The sequence below is a fragment of the Passer domesticus genome, chromosome 3, assembly GCF_036417665.1.
Source record: "Passer domesticus isolate bPasDom1 chromosome 3, bPasDom1.hap1, whole genome shotgun sequence".
NCBI classification, from domain to species: Eukaryota; Metazoa; Chordata; class Aves; order Passeriformes; family Passeridae; genus Passer; species Passer domesticus.
The window spans coordinates 106,548,811-106,572,745 of record NC_087476.1 but is presented as its reverse complement, the minus strand read 5'-3'; the positions used below and the strand labels follow the sequence as shown (position 1 = coordinate 106,572,745).

The following is a 23,935-nucleotide window of genomic DNA, read 5'->3' as shown; positions in this document are numbered from 1 at the left end:
AACTTCAATTTTCTAAGTCTTGTGCAAATAAAGGTGGTTTATGTTGCAGATACAAAACATTACAATTTTTTAAAGTGATGCTTTTTCTGAAATATTTAGAACAGTTACAACTCACAATACTATATCTGACTACTTCACTGCATCCAATGTATTTCATGTCACACAAAACCTATGAAGTTTTTAACAAATGAGAAAAAATAAAGTAATCAAACCTGAGAAACCCAGAAGCATTAGGACATGTATTTTGGAAAAGCCTGGCTAAAAATCTGAAACTTTTGTTTCTTCTCAGGACTTGCTTCTACTGCCAGCCACCAAGAGAAAACCAAGTGGGATCACATTACTGCCAAACTGTAATCAATTTCTAACTATACCTGGGGAGAAAAACCATTAATGGTAAGATGTATTTCCTAAGTGAAAAACAGCTGTCCCCTTGATAATGAGGTTGAATGCTGTATTTATTCTGAATATGCTGGCATTCAGCAACCCTGATGATACTTTTGCTCTGGAAAGAAAGCTATTTTTAGCACTCACTTCTGAGAAATAAGGGCCACCTTAAAAGCTCTTAAATTGAATAAAGCCCTGTAAGTCTAATCAATAATGGCACAGACTTGAGGTAAAAACATGGCTCGAAAACAGCACATTTATATTTTATTTTATAAAAATTAGTATTTCAACAGAAAAAGTTACTATCCGGTTGATCTGTGGAAATTTTACATGTGCCCTTGTCATTGTGGCAGTTCTATTTGAGTGTGATGTTTCCTGCAGACATGATAGCTGAGCAGAGTATCAGTGTTTTTAAAAAAACATCTATCCACAGAACTCCTTTACAGGAGTATATAGTTATTTCTTCGCGTAAGTGATTTTCATGGCATGAGATGGAGTGATCTTGAATCCCTGGAGAGCGTCTCGAGCAGCCCCTGCTTGGTTCTCGTTTTCAAACTCCACGAAGGCGATGTCATGGCGCCCTGGCACTAAGCGCACTTCTTTGAATCCAGGAAACCTTTAAAATAAAGGGAGAGTCAAAATATACTTCTTAGCTCAATAATACATCTCTTTTCAGTAGCTTCTGATCAGAAGCATCTACTAGTGCGATAGTTATTGCTAATGAAAGATTGGAATTGAAGGGTTTTACATGTTCTATCCTTAGAACTATGCCTCAATGCAGGAATATTATGTGGAAGCAGTTTAATCAGAGCTGTACACATACAGAAGCAATCTGACTAGTTTTAAAACTGCTCCTGCTGTCCTACGGACTTCAGTATTACAATCACCAGCTCAAATCCAGTGCAAATTGATAGCAGATAAATCACACAATCAAAACCAGCTACGAAAAAGATCTGACTTGCTTTCTGAACCAAGTCATCAGAACTGACTTCTGAAACCTTGGCAGTAAGACAAACAACTGAAATACCTTCCGAAGGTATTTGTTGTCAACTGAGAACACACACACAGGTTACAGAAGAATTCAAAGGAGAAGTCATTTCTATTCAAAACTTACTGATTAAATAACATGGACAGCATCATCTCATTTGTTTCTTCGGGCAAATTATTAAGGAAAAGGATATAGTTTGGTGGGTTATCAGGCACCTGCAACAACAGAAGATCAAAGCTTAGAAGACTATACATAGTTGCACACAGTTCCTTTGCATCTTTCTGCATGATTATTTGAACCAAGACTCACATTTCTTTAGTTTTGCACGTAACGTTCTATCTGGGCTTCACCACACCTTTATCAATATGCAGACAGAGCCCCTTCGTTTTTTTACACGGATATATGAATTTGGAGAGGTTCTTACTACCACAAAAATCACAATACCATACTGCCTTAGAGGTCACATTTAAACTCAAGAGCTGACACTGCAGTACTCTCTGCACCCAGGTGCCACAGCAGTGGCTGCAGAGCTATTCAAGACACCTGCAGGGCAGTGGCAGAATGTATGAAGGACTCGCATCCTTCCAGAAACCAGTGGGAAGCCAAGACCTGTTTACCCACAGTACAACCAAAATACTGAGTATCTCTGGGCAATCAAAACTCAAAAAATCCACATGGTTTTATTACAGAACTCAATTAAAATATCTTAATTAGAAACCCCTTTAGATTCAGACCTTTAGTCTTGTAACAGATTTGCCTGCTAATATGAATTTGTAGCCACCCACCACAAACAAGGCTGATTAGTTATTTGCTGACACTGGAATCTTCAAGTCATCAAGTAAATTATAAACATAAAAATAAACTGGACATCTCAACTTCAAACATCCTCAAAGCAGTAGCAAATAAAAAGCCTCAGCAGAACAATCTCCTTCTACTGATGAAATATTTCAGGTAGTGCCATTAGAAAATAAACTTCTGAAGTTCAAAGAAATAGCCAAACACTCAATGTTGTGCTTTGATGCAAACTGACATACACATATTGTGCCTGAAAATCCAGGGAGCAAGACCTTTTCCCCTGTTGATTATGCATGCAATGGCAGTACTCAAGAAAGATGCAAGGCGGGGCAGGCAAATATATTCTTCTATGGTACTTGCTCTCCTGTAAATCCTGGCTCTTTACTGCTTTCACTTCTAACATGAATCATTTAGAAGGTCACTGAGCAGACAAGTTGAATGAAGTGTAGGCAGTTGTTCCTACATCTCCACACAATCCTTTGGAAGATAAGACACTTATGAGAAAAAAGAAAAAGTGAGCAGAGAACCCCCAAACTCCTGAAATAAAGCACTTAGGCAGATTTGGCATCCTGTGTTGTCTTCATTTATCTGCTGCCAGAACAAAGTAAGTTAAAGGGAATTTATTAGCAATGAAAAAAAGAATTAAGAATCCTTCAACTGATACTAAGCATAGTCCAAATTTAAGAACCTAGTATGATTTGGTAATAGTACTGTTTTCTGTATAATAATGACAAACAGCAGATTCTCATTTCCTGTCAACCAGATGCAGTAAAAAAGGGATTTGTTTTGTTTGTTTACTGTCATGTAGCTGTTAGACAAATGTCTCACAGGACAAAAACAAAGCTGTAAAATATATCCTCAAGCTTCCATGTGTAACAAGCTATTATTCATAGAGAATAATTATAGACATTAGTGCTAAAAAACATTAGTGCATAGTGATAAAAATAAAAAACATTACCTGATTCTGTGGTGTAGTCCCTGGGGCACTGGCTGAATTCTGTGTTGCTCCCTAGCAAATAAGTACAAAATAGTTTTACAAAGGTGCTCCATTACAAATAAACAAGCATTTATCACCATGTTTCTCTACAATTCAAGACATATGTTAAAGGGTTTTTTGAGCTGCAATCCAAGAACATATGGTGCCTATGAGCTACTTCCCAAAGGGAACAAATTGTGTGAATTTTGCTTAACTTCAAAACCCTTGAATCAAAGGCAATCAAAAGAAATAACATCAGTACTACCTGATCAATCTAATGGCTGAGTCAAGCATTTCTCCACATTACAGAATTTCATTTAATAAGACAGAGAGGAAGTAGTTTTGAAAATGAAGGCCTAGACAAGAATCTGGGTTTCATCTGGGATATAATTTTCTTCTTAGTCCAGTGTGTTCTGAATTTAATATGAGAGTAACACTGATAGCAAACTGATGCTTTGGTTGTTGATAAGTAGTGCTTGTTTGTATCAAGGACTTTCCAGTTTCCCATGCTCTGCTAGTGAGTAGGGGCACAAGAAGTCAGGAGGGGGCCAGGACAGCTGACCAGAACTGGCCAAAGGGACATTCCCTAGTACAGAATATAAATTGTCCAATATATAAACTGGGGGGATCTGGACAGATGCCTTGATGTTTTCTGCTATACCCCAGCACAAAAGCTACTAAATGTTCTTACTTTAGGCAAGCTAACCCTTAGTGGAGATAAATTCCAACCTAACTCTTATTAATTTAACATGGAACATCTAACATCTAACGTAAATGAATTGTCTTTTTCTCTTTTGCCATTTAGGCAACATGGAATTAAAACACTGAAGAGAAAAGCTGGTTGAGTACTTGAAGCCAGTACCAAAGATAAGCACATTCTCCTTTTTTTTTCCTTTTCTTAAGAGGAAAAAACTCTGGTTTGTTGTACCTTTGCCCTACATCTTTAGTTTAATCTAAAATAGCAAAGGAAGGGAAAATAGGAACAGCAAAGACTACATAACCAGCCCTCTCCCCTTCAACTTCTAGTAAATGCTCAAGAGCTCTAGATAATCAACAGACACCAATTTAGGGAATAGAAATGTAACAAAAAAAAACCATCAAGTCCTAAAAAAATTATTTAGAACAGCTTTTTTTTTTTTTTTTTTAATTGAACAGAGAAGCAGCTTACCTGGATAACCTTTTTATTTGGTGCATTTGCTGACTGTTCCAGAGTTTTGGCTTTCTTCTTTTCCTTTCTTTTTTCCTTATCAGCAAAAGTCCCACGCATTTTAGAGATGATATCAGAGTCTGTTTTTGCATACTGAATACGCTTTTCAAAAGAAAAAAGAAAAACAGAGTACATTCTGCAGCTAACAATACTGAACATTTTGCACTACTTACATTACCTGTTTATTTACACTTTTTTTTTTGCAGAAACCTTTTATATTAAAAACATTTTTATAAAGTGTAGGTACACTTACAGAGTAACCAATTCTCATAATTTTTTCTGAACACAATTACAGAAGTCGAAAACAACCCCCTAATATGGAAATTACTAACTTTAGCTCATTGAAATCAGAACTCCATTTATTTAACAACATCTTTTTAACATCTGTCAAAGTAGCACCTACAGAGAGATACACTTGAGCTACACAAAGGATATCTGAGAAAATTGGCAGTAGCTTCTATTAAAACTGTGAGTTTTCAGTCCCATTTTAAAGAGAGTTAAAATTTTATGGTGATTTCTCAGATCTCTGCAGAAACGTAACTTTAGCAAAACCCAAACTTCTTGAAGAGAAAAGGCAAGTATCCACCTTAATCCCAACAGGACTGCATAAATGCTGCTGTTCTTTTGACAAAGGCCCCCCACAGCTGATGCAGATGCAGGTATAACTATGCCGGTGTGCAACATTACTATTTATGCACAAAATCCTATTTTTTTCCTATCAGAGACTACCTCAATACAAAACTACACAACAGCTTAATATTTTTTTAAATGCTTTTGTTTAGTGCTTAGAGTTTACAGGCTGCAGGCAATGTTCATAGGGAAGTACATGTGAAAGCTTATGAAGCCTCAATCCTTTTATTTCTTATTGAGTTCTACTGAGCACAAAACTCCTTAAGGATAAATGGCAGGCTGAGTTTGCAAAATTCTGTGTCAAGGACTTAATTAGAGAATCTGAAGATGTTAAGGCAAATAGCTTGTGGCTCAGCAGCACAACTGCTCTCTTCAGTGCTCAAAGCCATGAGCTGAAAGAGAGCAGAGTTGTACCCATCCACTGCTGAAGTCGTGGGCAAACTGGAGATCTTCACTCTTCTCACTGTTACCTCAAAAAGGAAGCATCTCATTCCAGCTATTCATTACCAATCTAAGAGTAGTTAATGTTACTCTACATAGAGTACCTGAAAGCTAATCTAATTTCAATAATATCATGGAATAAATTTAACTGGTTCAATGGAAGACATGATGAGTAAAATGAAAGTTTTAAAACTTAAAACTCAAGATCTTAAAAACTTTAATCCAGCATAGAAAAACAAAAAATCCCCCATTAAAAAAATCTAAATGTTAAGTTCAAAGTGTGTGTGTTGTAACTGCAGTCTCTTCAGCATCCCTCCAGCTTGCACAAATGCAGATACTCATCAGGATGCGACCTGAGTAATCCTTTGTAATGTAACAACTACATAGGAGAGTTCATTCAAGTACCAAAACAATGTATCACACCATCGGGGTATTTTTCTTCTTTACAAAGGTAACAAAATAACTTACCATTGGTTTCCCATAAAACGGAAAGCCTTGTAGCTGTCTCAAAGCATTGGTAGATGATCCAAGTTCTTTAAAAATAACAAATGCCTGTCCTCTCATCTTCATGGTTTTTAAAGCCACAATGTCGACCACATGACCAAACTGTGAGAACAAGGCGTACAGGGACCTCTTCAGCTCTGGGGACCAAAACAGATTATAACAGGTTACATGCATATTTCCACTTATACCTAGTCTGCTGTCCTTTGGGAATGATGTTTTTTATAAGCTTTAGCTCATGCAGTGAGCACATGAGTTTGTCAAAACTGCTGCATCATTACAGGTTTACTTGTCCAGGTTTGTTAACTGGTGTACAACACTCATTTTCATACCTCAAGGATTCAGGTAGTGAAGAAATTGTAGCGTTATCCATTCCACCATTCCAAGGGAGTAACAATTACATAAAGGTATGTAAAAACATGTTTTTATACAGTCCCTCACAAAATCAAGTATGATGCATGACAGCCATCTCAAACTGATCAGAAAATCAAAGCTGAAATAAGCAGCAGTAAAGAGATATGATGTAAAACAAGAATGCAGCAAAATAGTAACTACCTAAAGGCTAACTGAAGTTGGAAATTTTGGTTGTAACTATTTAATCAATTTTCTCACTCACAGGAAATATTTTTTTGTATTCTGGATCCAAATTACTTTTGTATGAGACTACAGCAGCTTCCGGCTGCATTGGATTTACTTGAATTATCTACAATAACCTGAATACATGCTAAATTAAACCTCAGCACTACCCAAATCAAGCTAAATAAATAATCTGTACTGTGTAATCATTCTAACACAAACCCCTTACAACTGAACTATTTTAGCAATGTAAGAATGCTGCCTCTTCTTTACTGATGCTGAGACTTGGTAATGCCAGCCCACTGTCACTTTCTCCACTTGCTCCTGATTAACTATACTAACTATAATTTTTTTTAATTTAAAAAATGCTTTCTATCAAAACACTTTCCCTAAAAATTACTTTAAGACCTGTATTAAAATAGGAAGTGATTTGTAATCTTAGCAGTTAATTTAACACCCTGTATTTAACCCATGGCAATCCCACGAGATTTAACAAGACCAAGTGCAAGGCGCTAAACCTGGGTCAGGGCAACCCCCAGCATCAATCCAGGCTGGGGGATGGACAGATGGACACAAGCACTGAGAAAGACTTGGGGCGTGGGGGAGAAGGGGCAGGACATGTGCACCCACAGCCCAGAAACCACCCTGTGAGCCCCGGCTGCAGGGCTGCAGCCACACCTGGGCTGGAAGGACAGGCAGCTGCTGGGCCAAGGCCAGGATCAGAGGGATGGAGCACCTCTCCTACAAGGAAAGGCTGAGAGATTCGGGGCTGTTCAGCCTGGAAAAGAGAATGCTCAGGAGTGATGCAACTTTGGCCTGCCAGGACCTGAAGGGAGCCTACAAGATGGAGAAAAACTATTTACAAGGGTGTGACAGGACAAGGGGTAATAACTTCAAACGGAGAGGAGGCTTAGATGTGATACTGGGAGAATATCCTTCACTGTCAGGGTGCTGAGGCCCTGGAACAGGCTTCCCAGAGAGGCTGCAGATTCCCCACGCCTAAAAGCGTTCAAAACTGGGCTGTAGGGAGATCTCAGCAACCTTGATCTCGTGGTAAAGCATTTGTTTGCTTTAGCTACAGATTCATTACAGGAAAGCGTCTTTCTAGAGCTTGGCTCATGATTCCTGCTCAGCACTTCAGAGCCCTCCGGGAGCTCCCAAAAGCCCCTTTGTAAGACAAGTGCCCTGTGCAAGTGAATGACCAGGCAGCCAGAAGGGACCGGCAGCCGCTCGTACCTTCCTTCTTGATCTTGTCGTTGATGTTGTTGATGTAGATGGTGTGGTTCGGCCTGATGTCCATTCTCGGCGGCACCTGCGAACCTGCCTGCGGGCAGAGCACACAGCAGAGGCCTTAGCGAACCGCGGCAGCCGCCAGCGCCGGCGACCCCTCACGGCCCCGGGCAGCGGCACCGCGAGTGGGGGGCGGCTTGTCCGTCCGTCTGCCCGCCCGCAGGCCGCACACCCGCCCCGCCACGACCCTTTCCGGGCGGAGAAGGGCTGCGACGGCAGGATCTCCAGAGAGGGAGCCCCGAGCCAGCCCCTCCCGGCTCCCAGGTCCCGGAGCCGCTCCCGCGCCCCTCACCTCGCCGCTCCCGCCGGCCCGCGCTGCCGATGGCGGCCCGCACGCAGCGCAGGCGCCAAAGCCGCGCGCAGAGCAGTCGATGCGCCGAGCGCCGATAGCGCCGATGGGAGCGGCGGGGCCCTGGAGCCCCGGCACGAGAGGGAGAAAACGGGATAAAAGCGAGACTGGGATAAAAAGGATCGATAAAATTATCAAAGCTTGTTCATAAAAAGGGATCGAAGTTTGTTGTTGGCCGAAATAGGCATTTGTTGCCCCAGGGTTTGGCTTTATCCTGTCCTAATAGAGCCAGAAGCGGTTTGGGGTGGTTGTTTTTTTTTTTTTTTTGGTTTTTTTTTTTGTTTGTTTGTTTGTTTGTTTTGGGGGTTTTTTTGTTTGTTTGTTTTTCTTTGGTTTTTTTAGGTTTTTTTGGTTGTTGTTTGGTTTGGTTTTGGGGTTTTTGTTTGTTTGGTTGGTTTTTTATTTGGTTTGGTTTTGCTGGGTTTTTTGGTTTAGTTTGGTTTTTGGTTTTTTTTTGGTTTTTATTTTTTGTTTGTTTTTTGTTTGCTTTGGGGGATTTTTTTTTGGCGGGGATTTTTTTTTTTTTGGTTGGTTTTTGGTTTTGGGGTTGTTTTTGGGTTTTTTTTGTTCTGTTTTTGTCTCCTCACAGCACCTAGAGCAGCAACTTGGGAAAGCACGGAATGGTTTAATGGTTTGGGTTGGGAGGGCCTTAAAGGTCATCTAGTAAAACCACCCCGTCGTGGTCGTGGGCACCTTCCACTAGACTGGGCTGCTCCAAACCCTGTGTGAGAAACGACTGCTCACTTAGAAAATTTATAAAGATTTATTAACCCTTAGCATAAATACAACCAAGGACTGCATAAGGGAAAAGCCGCAGCGCTGGGAACTGCCCCTCATGGATGCCACGTGGCCAGTTTGTGTTCAAGGTGGATGCTCAGTCCTTCATACCCCTGGGGCTGCACCAGCCAGCCCTGGCCCCCCAAAGTCTGTCAGCCAGCCCTTCTCTGCCATTTATCGGTGCAGACTGCTTTACTGGAGATCTGGTGTTGCCGTGCCTCATCCCCTAAGCACCAAGCTTTCCCATTCCCCACTGCCCCATGCAAGGACACACGTTCACACCTTTTTACCTGTCCTAGAGAACCCCACTGTCTGATCCCCACTGGTCACAACACGGGGGAAAAAGGGAACCGTGGGGAGAACAGAGGACATCTAAACTACAGCAACATAACTATACATCAATTAAACATTGCTAAGTATTCACAAAATAGTTGCCTTTTAATTACGAGAGCCAATCATCTCATTATCCATCTATAACACAACCTAGCCATGAATACCCATGCCACAGCTTCTCTGGACAGCCTGTGCCAGAGCCTCAGCACCCTCACAGTGAAGTGTTTATTCCCAATATCTGGTCTCAACCTGTCCTCTTTCAGTTTGATTCCATCCCCCATTGTCCTGTCACTCCATGAATTATATTGAGTTTCTATAAAAGATTTTTTTATTCTTCATTAAAACACTTGAGTATTTTCTACCATTGAATTTTTTTTTAAAAAGGTTTTCTTTGTCCTTTTTTTTTTTTTTTTTTATTGCAAGACAAAGCTACAGTAAAGTCCTACCTACAAAATGGTTATATTTTTGGGGAACATCTGCTTATACAAAGAGGGTGTTCTCATGCTCACTTTGTTCAGCAGTTGCAGCCTTTGAGTGCATTGCCTGGGGATGCTGAGGTTAGGGAGAGAAGTTTTTTTTGCAGTGTGTTTCAGTAGCACTCTGGAAGAGCCACAGAAACTGCTTACAAAGATGAAGATCTTTGTGTCTGGGTCAAGCATGAGTTAAAGAGAAATGCATCAGAAGGTAGCTCATGTGTGCATTATATCTGTTGTTTAAAAATCTAAAAGAAAGGAGAAATCTCAGACTCAAGAAATATGAAAAGAATGAAATATAGCAGTTAAAGTTTGGGGTGTGGGTTTTTTTTTGTTTGTCTTTTTGTTTTGCATGGTTTTTTTTTGTTTTGTTTTGTTTTTGTTTTGTTTTGGTTTTTTTTGTAATATTGCTGACAGGACTAAATGATTCTCACCATATCATCTGTTAACATGCAGCTGGCATTAATGGCTTTTCTTTTTACAGCATTGCAAGCCCTGTGAATACAGGTGAGAATATGTTTGTAGTGTTCCTTTAGCTGTATTTCAGCTGCTTTTAGAAACAACATCAGTTGTTAATACGCACTACTGTATTAGGCCATTAGAAATTAAAAAAATAGGTTTTTTAAAATAAAGAAATTAAAAAACCTTAAAAAAAAAGGAAAAGAAGACCAAAAACATTTTGGAAGCACCTAAGAGAGTCAGTAGCTGTAAGAACCCTCTCAAAATTTTACCATTGATGCAGTAGTAGTGCATTGCAGTAGTGCTAGTAGTGCATTAGGAGTAGTGAATGTGGTACAGTGACAAATATTGATGGTTTTGATGAACAAGTTCATCATAAAGAAGTGGCATGATAGATAATGTTAATTTCCACCTAGTGAAGTCCAAGTTGTTTTCTGACACTGTCTTGTGGAAAGAAAAGCATGTGAACATTCAGTATGTAAAATAATGTATTTGACATCCTAAGACAAAAAGAAAGCCACCTTGATGAAAAAAATCTAGTTTCTCATGTGAGTATTGTGGGAAAAAGGCTAGCAAATGTGCTTTTCTTCTGAACATGAAAATGTACTCATGGTGGAGGAGAAGAATATTTTCAGTGCATTTGGAAAGACCATGGACATCTGTTACAATGTTATTTATGGACTTAAAGGAACAAAACTGTTCTGTGACAGATTTCCATTATAGCCTTGTGCAAGTTGCCAGACACTGGGTGGTTTGGGGTTTTTTTTCCTATTTATTTAAGCCTCTAAACACTTTCTTTTTTGTGTGTTATGCATATTGGGAAATACTTCTGGCTACGTGCAGTTTAGAATTCAAAATATATGTAGAGAAAGATATTTACTTTCCTGTCAGGTGAGGACAAATATCACAGGGCTGTGATGAGTACTTCCTTTTCCATTTTCTCTGGATGTGAGGGGAAGATTAAGAAATAACACTGAAAGCTTTCAAGCTTGCATATATGGTTGCACTTTTAATGTTTGAGCTGCTGCAGTGACATATAATCTTAAAAAAATTCAAAGTCCTATAACTAAACACTGTAGCAAATTTTGGTTTAAATTTTTACTGACTTTTATTTGAGTATCAATGGCAAATTGGTTTGGGTATCACACCAATGTAGTTCCTGTTCTGCAGTCATTTTGCAGATCCTGTTCCAGGGCTGGTAAAAATATTTCTTTGGATCTTTTAAACAATCTAAGTCAGCTCCAGTCATCAGACAACTTCCTATTTTTCTCCTTTTTAATTTCTGCTCTTTTTGTGCTATGCATTTTATGGTAGAGCAATTTCTTTATTTTTTTCTTTCCCCTTTGAGGACTGCATGAGTAGAACAGACTGCCATCTCTACAGCCTCTTCTACACTCTCAGTTTCTTTGAGTTGAATTTATTCCCAGTGACTGGAAATTAAAAGTGTAAAGCTATTCTGCAGGGCTGTGTTTCCAAAGTTTATGTCAAGTACAGAGAACAGTGTCTACTGAAGACTCAGTTAATAGGCTGGAATTTGCAAAGGAGATCTTAATTTCTTCCTACCCTTAGACAAATAAGTTGCATCCAGTATTACATACCTGAAAGGCTTGGAATGAAGTGAGTGCTGTGCTATATGAGAGTAAATTGAGGGCTGATGGGAAATGAATATAGGGAAGCCACTGGTCAGCCTAAACTAAGAAGGCTGATCTGAAATCTCAGATTCCCAGTCTTCCTGCACAGTAAATTTTCCTGTGAATTGCAGAAGGCCCTCATGCAGAATCACTGTCTGCCTCACAGAAGCATCATGTAATGCTTACCAAGAGCTTTCTGAAATGCTTCAGGTGGTGTCTTCATGCTGGCATAGATTAAATGAATGTATTTGGGAATCCTGGTGCTTTCTTTTGAAGCTGAAGCTGTATTATGAACCTGTTTAGGAAGGGACAAGAAAGGACTACAGGGTGAGTTCAAGATGATTTTTCATTTACAAGACCTTGACACAAGCCTTTTGTGTATCTTATTCCTTTTTGCTGCTAGCTTTCAGTCACAGTAAAACAGAGTTTGCAGGATTTGCTTGAGCTTCCATTTTGTTTGGTATCTAACCTCCATCTGAAAAAAACACTTCTGACACAGATATTTCCCCTCCCCAGGAATACTGATGCTATGGGAAATGCTGTAGCAGACGTTCACATGGTAAACAGGAAAGATTTTATTCACATTCTTTCAACTGGAACATGTACCAAGAGACAATCTTTGTCATCATTTTCAGTCAAGTCAGCCAATATAAAATGTACCATGGGAAAACTGGAGTGGAACAGTATTCCTATTGCAGATGGGAAGGCTTTTTGTCAGGGACTCATGACTAACTCTTTTTCTGTGTTTTAGTAGCAACTCTATATTTTAAGCAAGAGAATCCTGTGACTGAGAATGCTATAATTTAGTGTTTATGCTGCTGCAGCCAAGGCTAATGTTGTTGACACAGCCTGGAATTGTCTTTTCTGTGAACTTTACAGGGTAGGCTGATGGTTGTAACCCATTTTGTTTCCTTTCATAAGAGATATTACTGCCATTTTTGTCCTGAATTGAGGGGAATACTGGAAACTTGGACAGAGAGGATGGGCTGGGACAGAAGGAATTCTTTATCTTTCTAGAGCTTGTCTCTTCAAGCTTTCCTGGAGATAAACTGGCTGGGAACATCAGTTTCACTAGGGCTATTTTCACCTTGAAAAAAAACTAAAATAAATAGAATATGTTATGTTCTGTAATAAGTTTAGAAATAATTAAAAACCAAATTTGAACTGTGTAACTCTCCACAGTACACTTCAGGGTTAGTCCACATTTTTCACATGCTTTTTCCTGTGTGTGTCCATAAAAGCAACTATTTTTAAAATGCATGGTTTTCCCAGAGCCTGTGTGCTTCTTCAGCACTATACTCACATTGCAATCACTATCTGTTTAAAACAGAAGTAACCTAGGAGAAAAATGTAACATGCTCTAATTTCTACATGCCAAGAAATGATGAGAGGGAAATGCTTGTAAAAATTCCACTAGAGAGTGATATTAAAAAAAACCAAAACAACAACAACAACAACAAAAAAAAAAAAGACCAACACCTTTTTTTTTTTTTTTTTTTTTACTCTGAGAACTGTTGCATTTAATTTTATAATAAACTGCCTGGATACTTCTTCTGCAGGTTGTATAGACTCCAAATAGCTACTGTGATCATTGGAAATAATAGAATCTCAACATTTATGGCAGCAACAGGCTGAGACTATGCAGAAACATGCTTCCTAAATAAATGATGAAAAATAGCTTATAAAGGCAAAACAATGATGTTTTAAAATGCTGATAATTAACTTCCTCAAGGATATTTAGCATGTGTCCAATCCCCAGCCTGCTGAAAATTGTGTGTTTGCAGAGCAGGCAGGGAGAGCTTTAAAAAGCTGCAGTCACTTTTCTCTCTTGTAGTCACATCCAGCTGTGACTGTGAGGCATCTCACCCAGAAATTGTTCTGCACATCATTGTCACTGCACTAATAGGATCAGAGGGTGTTCTGTAAGTTCTCTCTGTTAGACAAAGGTAAGTACCAATGGTAAGGTCATCTCTGCCTGTCACCAAAGCCACAACCACATAGACACAACCAAACCAATTGTACCCTGTGGTGGGATAGAAGGTAAGAAAGTAAAGATAGTGCAGAAGGTAATCTCACCCCTGAGGAGTTGCAGCTGTACTCACTACCAAAGATTAGGAACAGTCCTGCCCTTAACAGGCCACAGGTGTAACCAGTGAGAAGAAGAGTGCTATAAGAGAGTGGGTTGGGTGGTTGAGAAGGGTGTTGGACTTTGTTGGCTGTGCTGTGAGGAAGAAGGAGGCAGGGCTGAGAGGAGCTGCCCGTGAGAACTCACCAAGAAGGTATGGAACTTTTGTGAATAAGGAGGCAATAATTGAACTTTTGCAAATAAGGAGACAACAGTACCCCTGTTCAGAAAAGCCTTTGAGACAGGAGACCATGGTCATCATCTCTGCTTCCAGCATTAACTGGTAGAATCCACAGGAGCAGAGCTGATGTGAAATCCTGCCCAAAAGGCCTGAGACTGTGCTATATTCCCAAACAAGTACTACTCTGATCACAGGGCTGATGAAGCCTGACTATTGATTTGCATTGTTTTCCTTAGGTTTGAAAAATTTAAGTTAGGTTTTTCTGCTGTCTTTGTATGTGCTTTTTGAATTCTCCTCTCTTCTTTATTACAAATCATCCCTTACTGTGCTTTGACTATGATACACAGACTCATATTCTGTAGAAGTTAGCTGAAATAATGAAAATTATGGGGTGGACCCCAGTCTTTTCTCTAAACATATGTATGTAAACTTTGTATGTTTATGAGGCTGTTCTCAGAAGTTTGAGTGTAATCAGCCAATGCATTCAAAAGGTTTATGGTGAGAGAATGAAGGTGCCCAGGGAGTGAGAGGTCTAGTGTGACACCAATGAAAAGCCACCTAAGATATCACACTGTGCCTTACAGTTCCAACTTTAACTGTAGAACTGTGACAAAACAATAGGATCTGTTGAAGCCCCACACACTGAATGAATGCTGGCAAACTTTTGCCATTCCTGATACACAAACTAAGTACTGCAACTTGCCAGCAGTAATGCTTGCTCAGAACAAGTCTGGGCACCTTGTTTTTCTCTGTTTAAGATGCATTGTGTAGAGACACTTTATGTGCAATGGGGAGCAATGCTTCCTATCAGACAAGCCTGGCTTTCAGGACTTTGGACTACGTACAGGTTATGTTTCTGGTACAAAAGTGTGAGTGGGGAACTGGGATGGGGACAAACAACTAGGTAGCAGATATTTAAAAACTATCTTAGATTTTAGATTGTTAAGGAATTCTGATTTTGTTTAGGGATTTAAAATTAGAAATTCTCTTAAATCTGATCCTGGAGCTTTGAGCTGGTGATGACATGTGACTTCCCTGTGATACTGCTGAGACTGGATGCTGTGACTGTTGACTATCTGGACTGTGGTGCTGTTTTCAGATTCTGTATACACTTTTTGATGGATGGGTTTTATTTAAGGGCTCAAATTTTTCCTTTGTATGAAGCCTGCCCTGCACAGCAATCAGATTTGAATTATCCCAGTTCAATGGTGAACCTCCCTCACTTATCTTCCTGATTTCCTTCTGCAGCCTAGACCTTTCAGCTCTGTCATGGTGACATGTGAAAAAATTTGGGCTGGATTCTGGCTGTATTCATACGGATTTCTGCAGAAGGGTCTTGCTGAATCACTTTATAAAGATCAGCCTTAAAGTGAGACTAGGACAGGTGTCAAGGCTTTAATCATGGTCAGCTTCTGAAGTTAATGCCCATTTAGGCCCCAAAGGTAGCAGTGTAATTAGTGCTGGTTGGCAGTGACCTCAGAGGATCTGCTCTAATAATGCAAATGCTGATTGCTCCCATTCCCCAGCTTTGGATCTTGCCTTTGGCACAAGTGCTGGTGCAGGCCCAGTTACAGAGCACAGATCACACATCTGACTCAATACAGCATCCAGCCTGCTTCTGGGCCAGAGATAACAGAAATAGTCTACCCTCATTCTGCCCCTGCCATGACCATTGTCTGCCTCTGATTAATGCCACGTGCAGCCTCTGAACTGCTCCATAGATCTGAGCACAAGGCCACTCCAGCTGCATTAGTCTGGTTCAGGCTCCTCACCAAGGCTTACAGAGCGAATATAACCAACCCTTCAAAGGGATCCCCTGCCTTCTGCTTGATGGTGTCTTTTTATGTAATAGCAATATGAAATTAAAGCACATTGAACTTGTGACTGTGACAAAATACATAACTGCAAGATGTTTGCATTTCAGGGCATTTGGGGGAAAGATAAAATCCATTAACCTTACACCAATAGATCTGATTTCTTGACAGCCTTTTCTCTTGTTCATTGCAAACAAAAGCCCCATTGAAGAAATTATAGTAATGGAAGGAATGTTGTCACTTCTTTTCCCTTTAGAAAAACATAGTTTGAGAAGAAGGAGCAATAGCTCAGAGGTAAGAGAGGCTTTGGTTTTTGGTGTCTGCCTGATTCAAGAGTAACAAAGCTGTATTGATGTACTTATATATGTGGTCATCATACACAGAAGAGCTGGCTGGGAATGATCACTGCTGGGCACAGATGGGGACCTTTCATGTTTATTCTAAACTATAACTGTGTCCAGCTGTTTTGTGACTCTGAGCATAAACCAGAGATCCTCCAGAAGGGAGGAGCTCAAGCTGCTCCATGCCAATCTGCAGAATGGAAGCCAGTTTAAGAAGAGACTTTTGAGTCAGGCAGATATGATGACTAGTGCTGTGCCCAAAATGTGCTAAAGTGGTTGTCATCTAGTTTAAGAATCAGGCATGCTGCTCAAACTTATAAGAAATGGATTTAATTACGTGTGATTTTAAGGTTAATAGACAGCATTAGTATAGTGGTTTGGTTGTGTTTGTTCATATATTTACTTGATTGCAGGATTTTTTCTTGATTTTGTTTGTGAGTTTGTTTTGTTTTTCTATTTGTTTGGATTTAGGTTTCCTTCTATCTGTACTGGTAACAAATTGTAGGATTGTGAAGCTAATGCATAAGTGATAGGATAGATGTGCTAAGGAGATAAGGGCCTTGATTGTTGCCCTAAAGCCAGTCAAACGTGTGTCTGTGGCTATCTGCCAGGGAAAAGGCTGTCTTCCACTTAGACTTCTCATGCACTTCCACTTAGACTTCTCATGCACTCTCACTGTGTCATCAGCTTGTCTATATTTTGATTCAACAGCTTGATGCAGGTCCAAAACTGTGGTCTGACACTCATGGAAGCTTGGTTTCTCTGTAGCTTTGTTAGATATCATTCTCTTAAAACTTTGTCATTTTTTTGTCTTTTACCTCTTCTGCAGACTATTTATTGTGTGATTTTGCCCCTTCCTTGATTTTAAGTGTACAGACTTGCTTATATCACATTTCTCATGTGACAAATCCTTCTGGTAGAGAGTCAGCTCAATTGACCTGTAATTACTCTGGAGAGGCCCATGTCTTGACTTGATTCTGCCTTTCAGTCTCTCACTAGATACTGGTGTGAGCATATGGGAATTCAGTTTTGCTGGATTTGGCCTTTTGCTGGTATTCCATTCTGTATCTACCCAATGCTTCATCTTAGGCTAAAAATCTTCAGCTGCTGACTGCTGTCAACAATACAAATACCCCTTTCCCTGAAGATTAAAATATTTTTTGATAGAAAAGACTTGGTGCTCAGACAATGAAAGAAGTTTCCTTAGCACTACATCTTTGGAGATTAGCCAGTGTAGAGGAAAAACCCAGGCCTTATTGGAGGACTAGATGTAAGGCCTTGGTCCTTCAGAATCTCATTGTTTGTAGTATTTGAAACACATTCTCTTTAGAATCAGATGAAGCATCAACCTACATGGAGGGTAGGATGATGGTCAAGGTCCTCTGCGCTCCTGTGTTGATAGGAAGACTGGTGCAAGACTTGGAAGGGAAACTGTACCAGTGAAAGAAGCAGCAGTAGTTAGCACACCTTACTGGGAAGGTGAAGAGGCTGTCCCAAAACCATCCAGGCTGAAGGCATTGTACCTCTTGGCACCCACCCTCCAGGGTGATTTGTAACTGGAGTCTAGCTCTTATGCAGGAGCAAAGAGTGCCTGTGGTAAGTTTGGGGCTCTGGAAGTGGGCAGTGGAATGCAGACCAGTGCCTGACACAGCCAGTCTGAAATCAAGCCTGGGTCTGGCCTTAAGCCCCAGGCAGAAGCATGACTGAGGGAACATCAAGCCCAGGAGCTCGTCCCAGTGCCAGGTGGGAGCCTGGGGACAATGGAGCATCCAGACAGTATCTGTGGTGATACTGTGTCCCCAAGTCTCTGACTGGTTGGGCTGGGGACAGGAGAATCAGATGAGCACCTCTGTGCTCATACACTGGCTCCTGTCAGCTAGATGTGGCTGAAGAGCCACAGGTGGGAAATTTAGGAGGGGAAGCCACATGGGATGAAGCAGGCAAGGCCTTTGTGCCAGCCTGAGGCTAATGCATGAAATTTTGCTGCAGCAGGAAAAGCTGAGCATAACCCTCAGTGACTGACGTGACACATGCTGCAGGGCTGCCCCTGCTCAGTGCCCTTATCCAAAACCTGGCACTGAGCTTGGCATGTGTGTGTGTCTTTTGCTATGGGCATCCCAAGCTTCCCTGACTCTTGGGAAGCTATGCTCAGCTGTACTGAGCTGCTTTGTCACACCTTTAAACCTCTCTTCCACCCTTATGTTCTGCAGGCAAAAATATCCCTCTGCCTCTTTGAGGAGGTATGTTAAGAGGAGAGATGAAAATTTAGTTAACAAATCTTTCACTCTGCGTGTGCCAGTTATGTGGGGGTTTTTCTCAGATGGTCTAAATGATAAATATAACCAGCTAAATTCAGAGTAACCATTTTCAACCTGTGTTTAGTACTGAAGTGGGCTGCTTCTATTTTCAGGCTGAAGAAGAATTTGTGAGCCTGAAATCCTGTCCAAGCTCTTGTAAGTATATCAGTCAGTCTAATAAAAGATTACCTCTTCCTATGGACCTTGCCTCACTTATGTTCCTCAAGCACTGTGACTACAACAACAGTGCTTGCTCATCTTTGCTGCTGCTTCTCTGCCACCTCCAGTGTGCAGCCTGAATGTACATGACAGAAGACAAGGGGAAGCCCATCAAGGTATTTCCTGACTTTACAGTGTTTCATTTGCAAGCTTAAAGACCTTCCTGGAAATACAGTAAAAGATAAGTCGGAAAGGAGCTCTAGAGCTCGCCCAGTCCAGCCTTATTCCATGTCGGACTAATGAATTTTTTGGATGCTCAGCACCATATCCAGTGAAGTTGCCAACACTTCCAAGCATGGAGCTTTCACAACCTCTCTGTACTTCAGTGCTGAACCACTCTTTCAATGTAGATTTTTTCCTTACATCCAACCTACTACTCCTGCCTCTCATTAGTGGTAAAATCTCTAGGGGATACAAAAAAGCTCTTCCTGGGATGGCCTGTGCTTCAGCCTCTCAGCAGTTTTACTGTTCCTTTGCTGGACTTTTTGTCATTGTCTTGCTTGCTCTACAGACTGGACACCATGTTCCAGGCATGTCTAGCCATGCAAAGTATAGGGGAATAAGTTTTCCTCTGTCTGCTGGCTGTGCACTTGCTTGTGTGGCCCAGTATGTGATTAGCTGCCTTCACTGCAAGGCATGGGGCTGGCTGTCATGCAATTTACCAAAAATAATCTTCCAAGTACACTTCTGCAAAGCTGTTACACACTCCACTCATCCCTAGCATGTGCAGCTGGGTGGGGTTAGAGCACCCCAGCTGTAGGCTTCTTCTTTTTGGTCTTCAAGAGGTTTCTATTGGCCAATTCCTCCAGCCTATCAAGGCCTCCCAAACTGTGTTTTTTTTTATCTCCCTACTTTTTGTTAAGCATTTAATTTCCTGTCCTCTTGTGCTTGTTCCTATACAATGCAGACACATTCAAAGACCTGTATTTTCTTGTATTTTTCTTATATTCTTGTATTATAGACTACAGAGGCATGGTGGGATTGGTTTGTAGAAGCAGACTAGTCTGAACTGCACTGGAGATGGTCTTGGAAGGGGAAGGGCCTCTGCTGCCCAGAGCCTTTGGAAGCATTTGCTTGACACGATGCAGACATATGTTCTAGCAGGTGTCACTGTCATATTTTCTAAAAAAATCTCTTTGCCCAGGATTCTTCTCCTGGGAAGCTGAGAGGCCTCAGAGAAAAATGTAAACAATAATTATCTGATTGCTTCTCCTGTGTTTTGCTGCTTTAGAATGTGGTTTGGAGACTGTTTACCAACTGGTCATTGTTTGATTGCGTTCGTGTGTATTGTTTTTACTTAATGATCAATCACTGTCCAGCTGTGTTGGGACTCTGGAAGGAGTCATGGGTTTTCATTATTCTTTCTAGCCTTCTGTCTGTATCTTTTCTTTATTCTTTTAGTATAGTTTTAGCATAGCATTCTTTAATATCATAAATAATAAATTAGCCTTCTGAGAACATGGAGTCAGGTTCATCAATTTCCTTCCTTCAGGGACCCCAGAAACTACCACAAGCAGGAGCAACAGGCCCTCAGGTGTTCATCCTTGCTATCTGCTCATTGAGAGACTCCCTAAGGAGAAAAAAAACTAGAAAATTCCTGCTCTTGAACTATTCAACAAAATAATTTCATATTTGGTTTCTTTTGCTTCACACCTTACCTTGTACTTTACCTCATCTCCTTTCCACATGGATCTTAAAGCTTCAGCTTAAACAAGGACTAAATTAAAAGCTGATTTTTTGTAGAAGATTTCAGACTACCGTGTTCTGCTCAGAGAGGAAACAAAGTGACAGCATCTGGGTATGAACTTCTCCCAACCACAGCTTGAGATTTCCCTTCAGGACCAACCCAGGCTGTATTCTGAATGGGAAAACACAATTAGTCCCCTTCTCTGCTACATACCTAGCCAGCCTAGTGTCACATTTCTAGAATAATAACAGTAGTCTCCATGGGAGGGTTTTATGTCAGTTTAAAGATAAGGAGGAGCAAATATGATCAGTTAAGCAGATTCTCCTCAGCTGCAGCAGTTGCTGCTTATCCTTTATTCAACAGGAGGCAATATGCTTTTTCTCTTGCATGTTTTTATGAGAAAAATTGCGACCTTAGCTCATTTTCATCCCTCCAGCACAAGTCAATCATGGGAATAATTAAATAGTTCTGGAATTAAGTGCTATTTTAGAAAGAGGTAAAAATTGGGTGCCAAGGAGGGAAAATTAAATTTCTTCCTCCCTCTTCTTTGTCATATTTTTGATTGCAGAATAATACAGTTCTGCTATATTAGATAACAGTTTATAAAATTTATTGTGTCTTTCAGTCTGTTTTCCTGGATAGCAGGAGCAATTAGGGTCTGCTCTTGGTCACTGCAGGCTGCTCACCTGGAAATTGGGAAAAGTGGGAGGAGCAGGACATGGTCTGTAACACTGGAGATAGGTGTTTTTTTATTTTATTCTTGAACTCCTACAATCTTTCCAGCCATGCTACAAGTATATTTTCTGCTGTATTCCCTTTTTTAGTCTCTTCTCCAGGCTAAACTGAATTCTTGCACCCATGTAAGTTTTCCTCTCAGTTATGGTTTCAGCTTACTCTCTTCTGGAATTTTCCAGTTGTTTTAAATGTTTCCTGAAGCATGGTGACTGAAAGTGAGCATAACATTTGGCCAAAGCCTCTTCTTTGTTGGGAACACTGACAAAAGTATTCCCAGTTGCTATATGTTGAAAACTGATTTTTCTTTATACCCCAAAATGGCATTTGTCTTGCTCACCACACTGACACTGTTGATTTGTGCTGACCAACCCATCCACCATGTTCCCAAGTTTCTACTGAGTCAGCTGCTGCTGGCCACGGGGAAGCTGCTTATTTCTGCAGATATTGAAATTCATCCAGCTGTTCTGAGAATTTTCCAGTTTATCAAGAGCATTTTCAGTTCCAGTCCTGTCTCTAAGAATATCTGCATCCCCTCTCCATTTCATGTCATCTGCAAATTTAACAAGCATCCTCTGTATTCCATCATCCATAGTGTAAACAAAACTGCTGGGAAAATTAGATACAGATTTAGGATAAATCTCCATAGAGAATTGCTTGTTACTTCTTCCTTTTGGACAGGGAGTCTTTTAAGTACTCTTTGAATGTAGTTGTACAGAGTTCTTGATGTTTTTATTTTGCACTCATGCTAGCCTATTGATCCAGATAATTTTCTTTTTTTTTTGTTTTGCTTACTTAAAACAGTAGTACAAAAGACAATGCCAAATGCCTAAAAATAGGCAACTGCTTCTCCTGCACTGATGCTCTTGAACCATCATAATGGTTGTTGTTCAGCTCCTTGTTTGCCATGTGGAGGCTTAGAGCAAGTTCTTGCTCTCTTCCAGCTCTTGTTTTTTTGTTTGTTTTTGGAAGTTGAAGGTAAAGTTGATGAGCTTTTCTACTAATTTCTTCTCTCTTCTTTTTAAACACAGACCCCAAACTCACAATGTCCTCACAACTGGAAACTCAGCTGTCCACAGCTATCCTCAAAAGAAACTGCTAATCTGTTTAAGACTATTTCAGGTAGTTTTTCGTATATGGTAGACAGATTGTTAATCAGGTTTAGCCAAATTGCCAACACTTTGAGCGCTACCTAATCTGGTAATTCGGGCTATTGGGTTTTCTAATGTTTATTTGGCCTTCTGCCACTGATGTTGCCTGCACCTTTCCAGTGCTAAGTGAGGAAAAAGGAATTATTTGGCATACCATAGAAAGGGACCAGCCTTATGCCCAATGTAAATGAACTGGCAGGAAAAGCTGCACTCACAAGCAGCAAAATTCATGGGAAGACCTAGGGGAAAAAAACAGAGACTGTGTTACCAAGGAATGTGGGCTGAGCTTCACAGGAAGGTGCCTCCAGGTTTGTCTGACTATTTGTACTGCTGTGGATAAGAATCATAGAATCCTTAAAGCTGGAAAAGTACTTTAGGACCGTGAAGTCAAACCATTAACCTAGCACCACTCTGCTCTGCATTAAAACCATATATCCAAATGCCATTTCCATACAGCTTTTGAACACTTTCAGGGATGGTGATTCAACCAGTTCTCCAGGCATCCAATGCCACTGCCTGACCACCCTTTCAGTGAAGAAATTTTTCCTAAAGCGAAACCATCCCTTGTACAGGGGCCATTTCCTCTCATCCTTTCACTTATTACTGGAAGAAGAGCATGACCTTCCTCTTGGTACAATCTCATTTCAGGCAGTTGTAAAGAGCAATAGGGTGCCCTTTGAATCTTCTTTTTCTCCAGGCAGAACAACCCCAGTTCCCTCAGCTCTTCCTCATCACACTAGTGCTCCAGACCCGTCTCAAGGTTCCACTGCCCTCTCTGGACACACTCCAGCACCTCAATGTGTTACTTGTAGGGAGGGGACTGGAACAAACACAGAACTGGAGGTGCAGCCTCACCATGGTGAGTACAGCAGGACTGCCCTGGTTCTGCTGCTCACACTGTTTTTGGCACAGGCCAAGCTGCCACTGGCCTTCTTGGTCATCTGGGTACCTGTTTGCTCATGTCTAGCTGTCAACCAGAGAAGGTAGGAGAAAGCATATTTTTGTAGGCCATAACTGTGTAAAATACTCTGTTCCGGAAGTAGAATAATTTTGTTGTGTGTTGAAGGATTTTGTCATCTAAATTTTTCCATTTTTAAGCTATATTTTATCTTTTCTCCTTCTTTTAAGTGTGTGTTGCAACAATCCATTTCACTATGGAAAGAAACTATCATGCAAGGAGCCTGACTTATCTCTTGGTGCGGAAGAATGGCTTACAGAACAAATCTTAAATTTTACACCTCTAGATGCTTAAATTAAAAGAAATTTTGTAAGCCTTCAGAGAAAATAAAGGGATGATGGTGTTCTGCCAGGAAACAAACTTGTTCCATTATAGTAAGAAATCAATTCCCAGCTGAAAATGAGAAAGCAAGGAAGATTAGAAGATTTTCAAGTAACTTTTCATCCACCATTCCACTGCTTCTACAAAGCCTGAATTTTTCTGCCCTAACAGACATCCTCAGTCACTTGTGACTTGTGTTAGTGCCTCAGCAGATTTTTCTATTCCACTGGAAATACTAAAGTTGAAAGCACTGAAAAGGAAAGAGGAGGGAACTGACAGATTCCATGAGAGTCATCAAA

The 23,935-nt window shown here is 40.6% G+C and overlaps 1 protein-coding gene and 1 long non-coding RNA gene across 2 annotated transcripts; one reads left to right on the top strand and one right to left on the bottom strand.

Moving 5' to 3' along the window:
* Positions 1–626: 626 nt before the first annotated feature.
* Positions 627–8,142, bottom strand: SNRPB2 (small nuclear ribonucleoprotein polypeptide B2). The gene is made up of 7 exons (XM_064414889.1): positions 8,081–8,142; positions 7,735–7,822; positions 5,890–6,062; positions 4,312–4,452; positions 3,126–3,176; positions 1,499–1,587; positions 627–1,000 (listed from the first exon to the last, which is right to left on the bottom strand). The coding sequence occupies exons 2-7, from the start codon at positions 7,796–7,798 to the stop codon at positions 841–843; spliced, it is 678 nt and encodes a 225-aa protein (XP_064270959.1). The 5' UTR covers positions 7,799–7,822; positions 8,081–8,142; the 3' UTR covers positions 627–840.
* A 2,060-nt stretch (positions 8,143–10,202) lies between these two features.
* LOC135297390 (uncharacterized) lies at positions 10,203–12,538 on the top strand. The gene is made up of 3 exons (XR_010359400.1): positions 10,203–10,227; positions 12,087–12,137; positions 12,327–12,538. It is a non-coding gene; the product is annotated as an uncharacterized LOC135297390 (long non-coding RNA).
* The last annotated feature ends 11,397 nt before the right edge of the window (positions 12,539–23,935 follow it).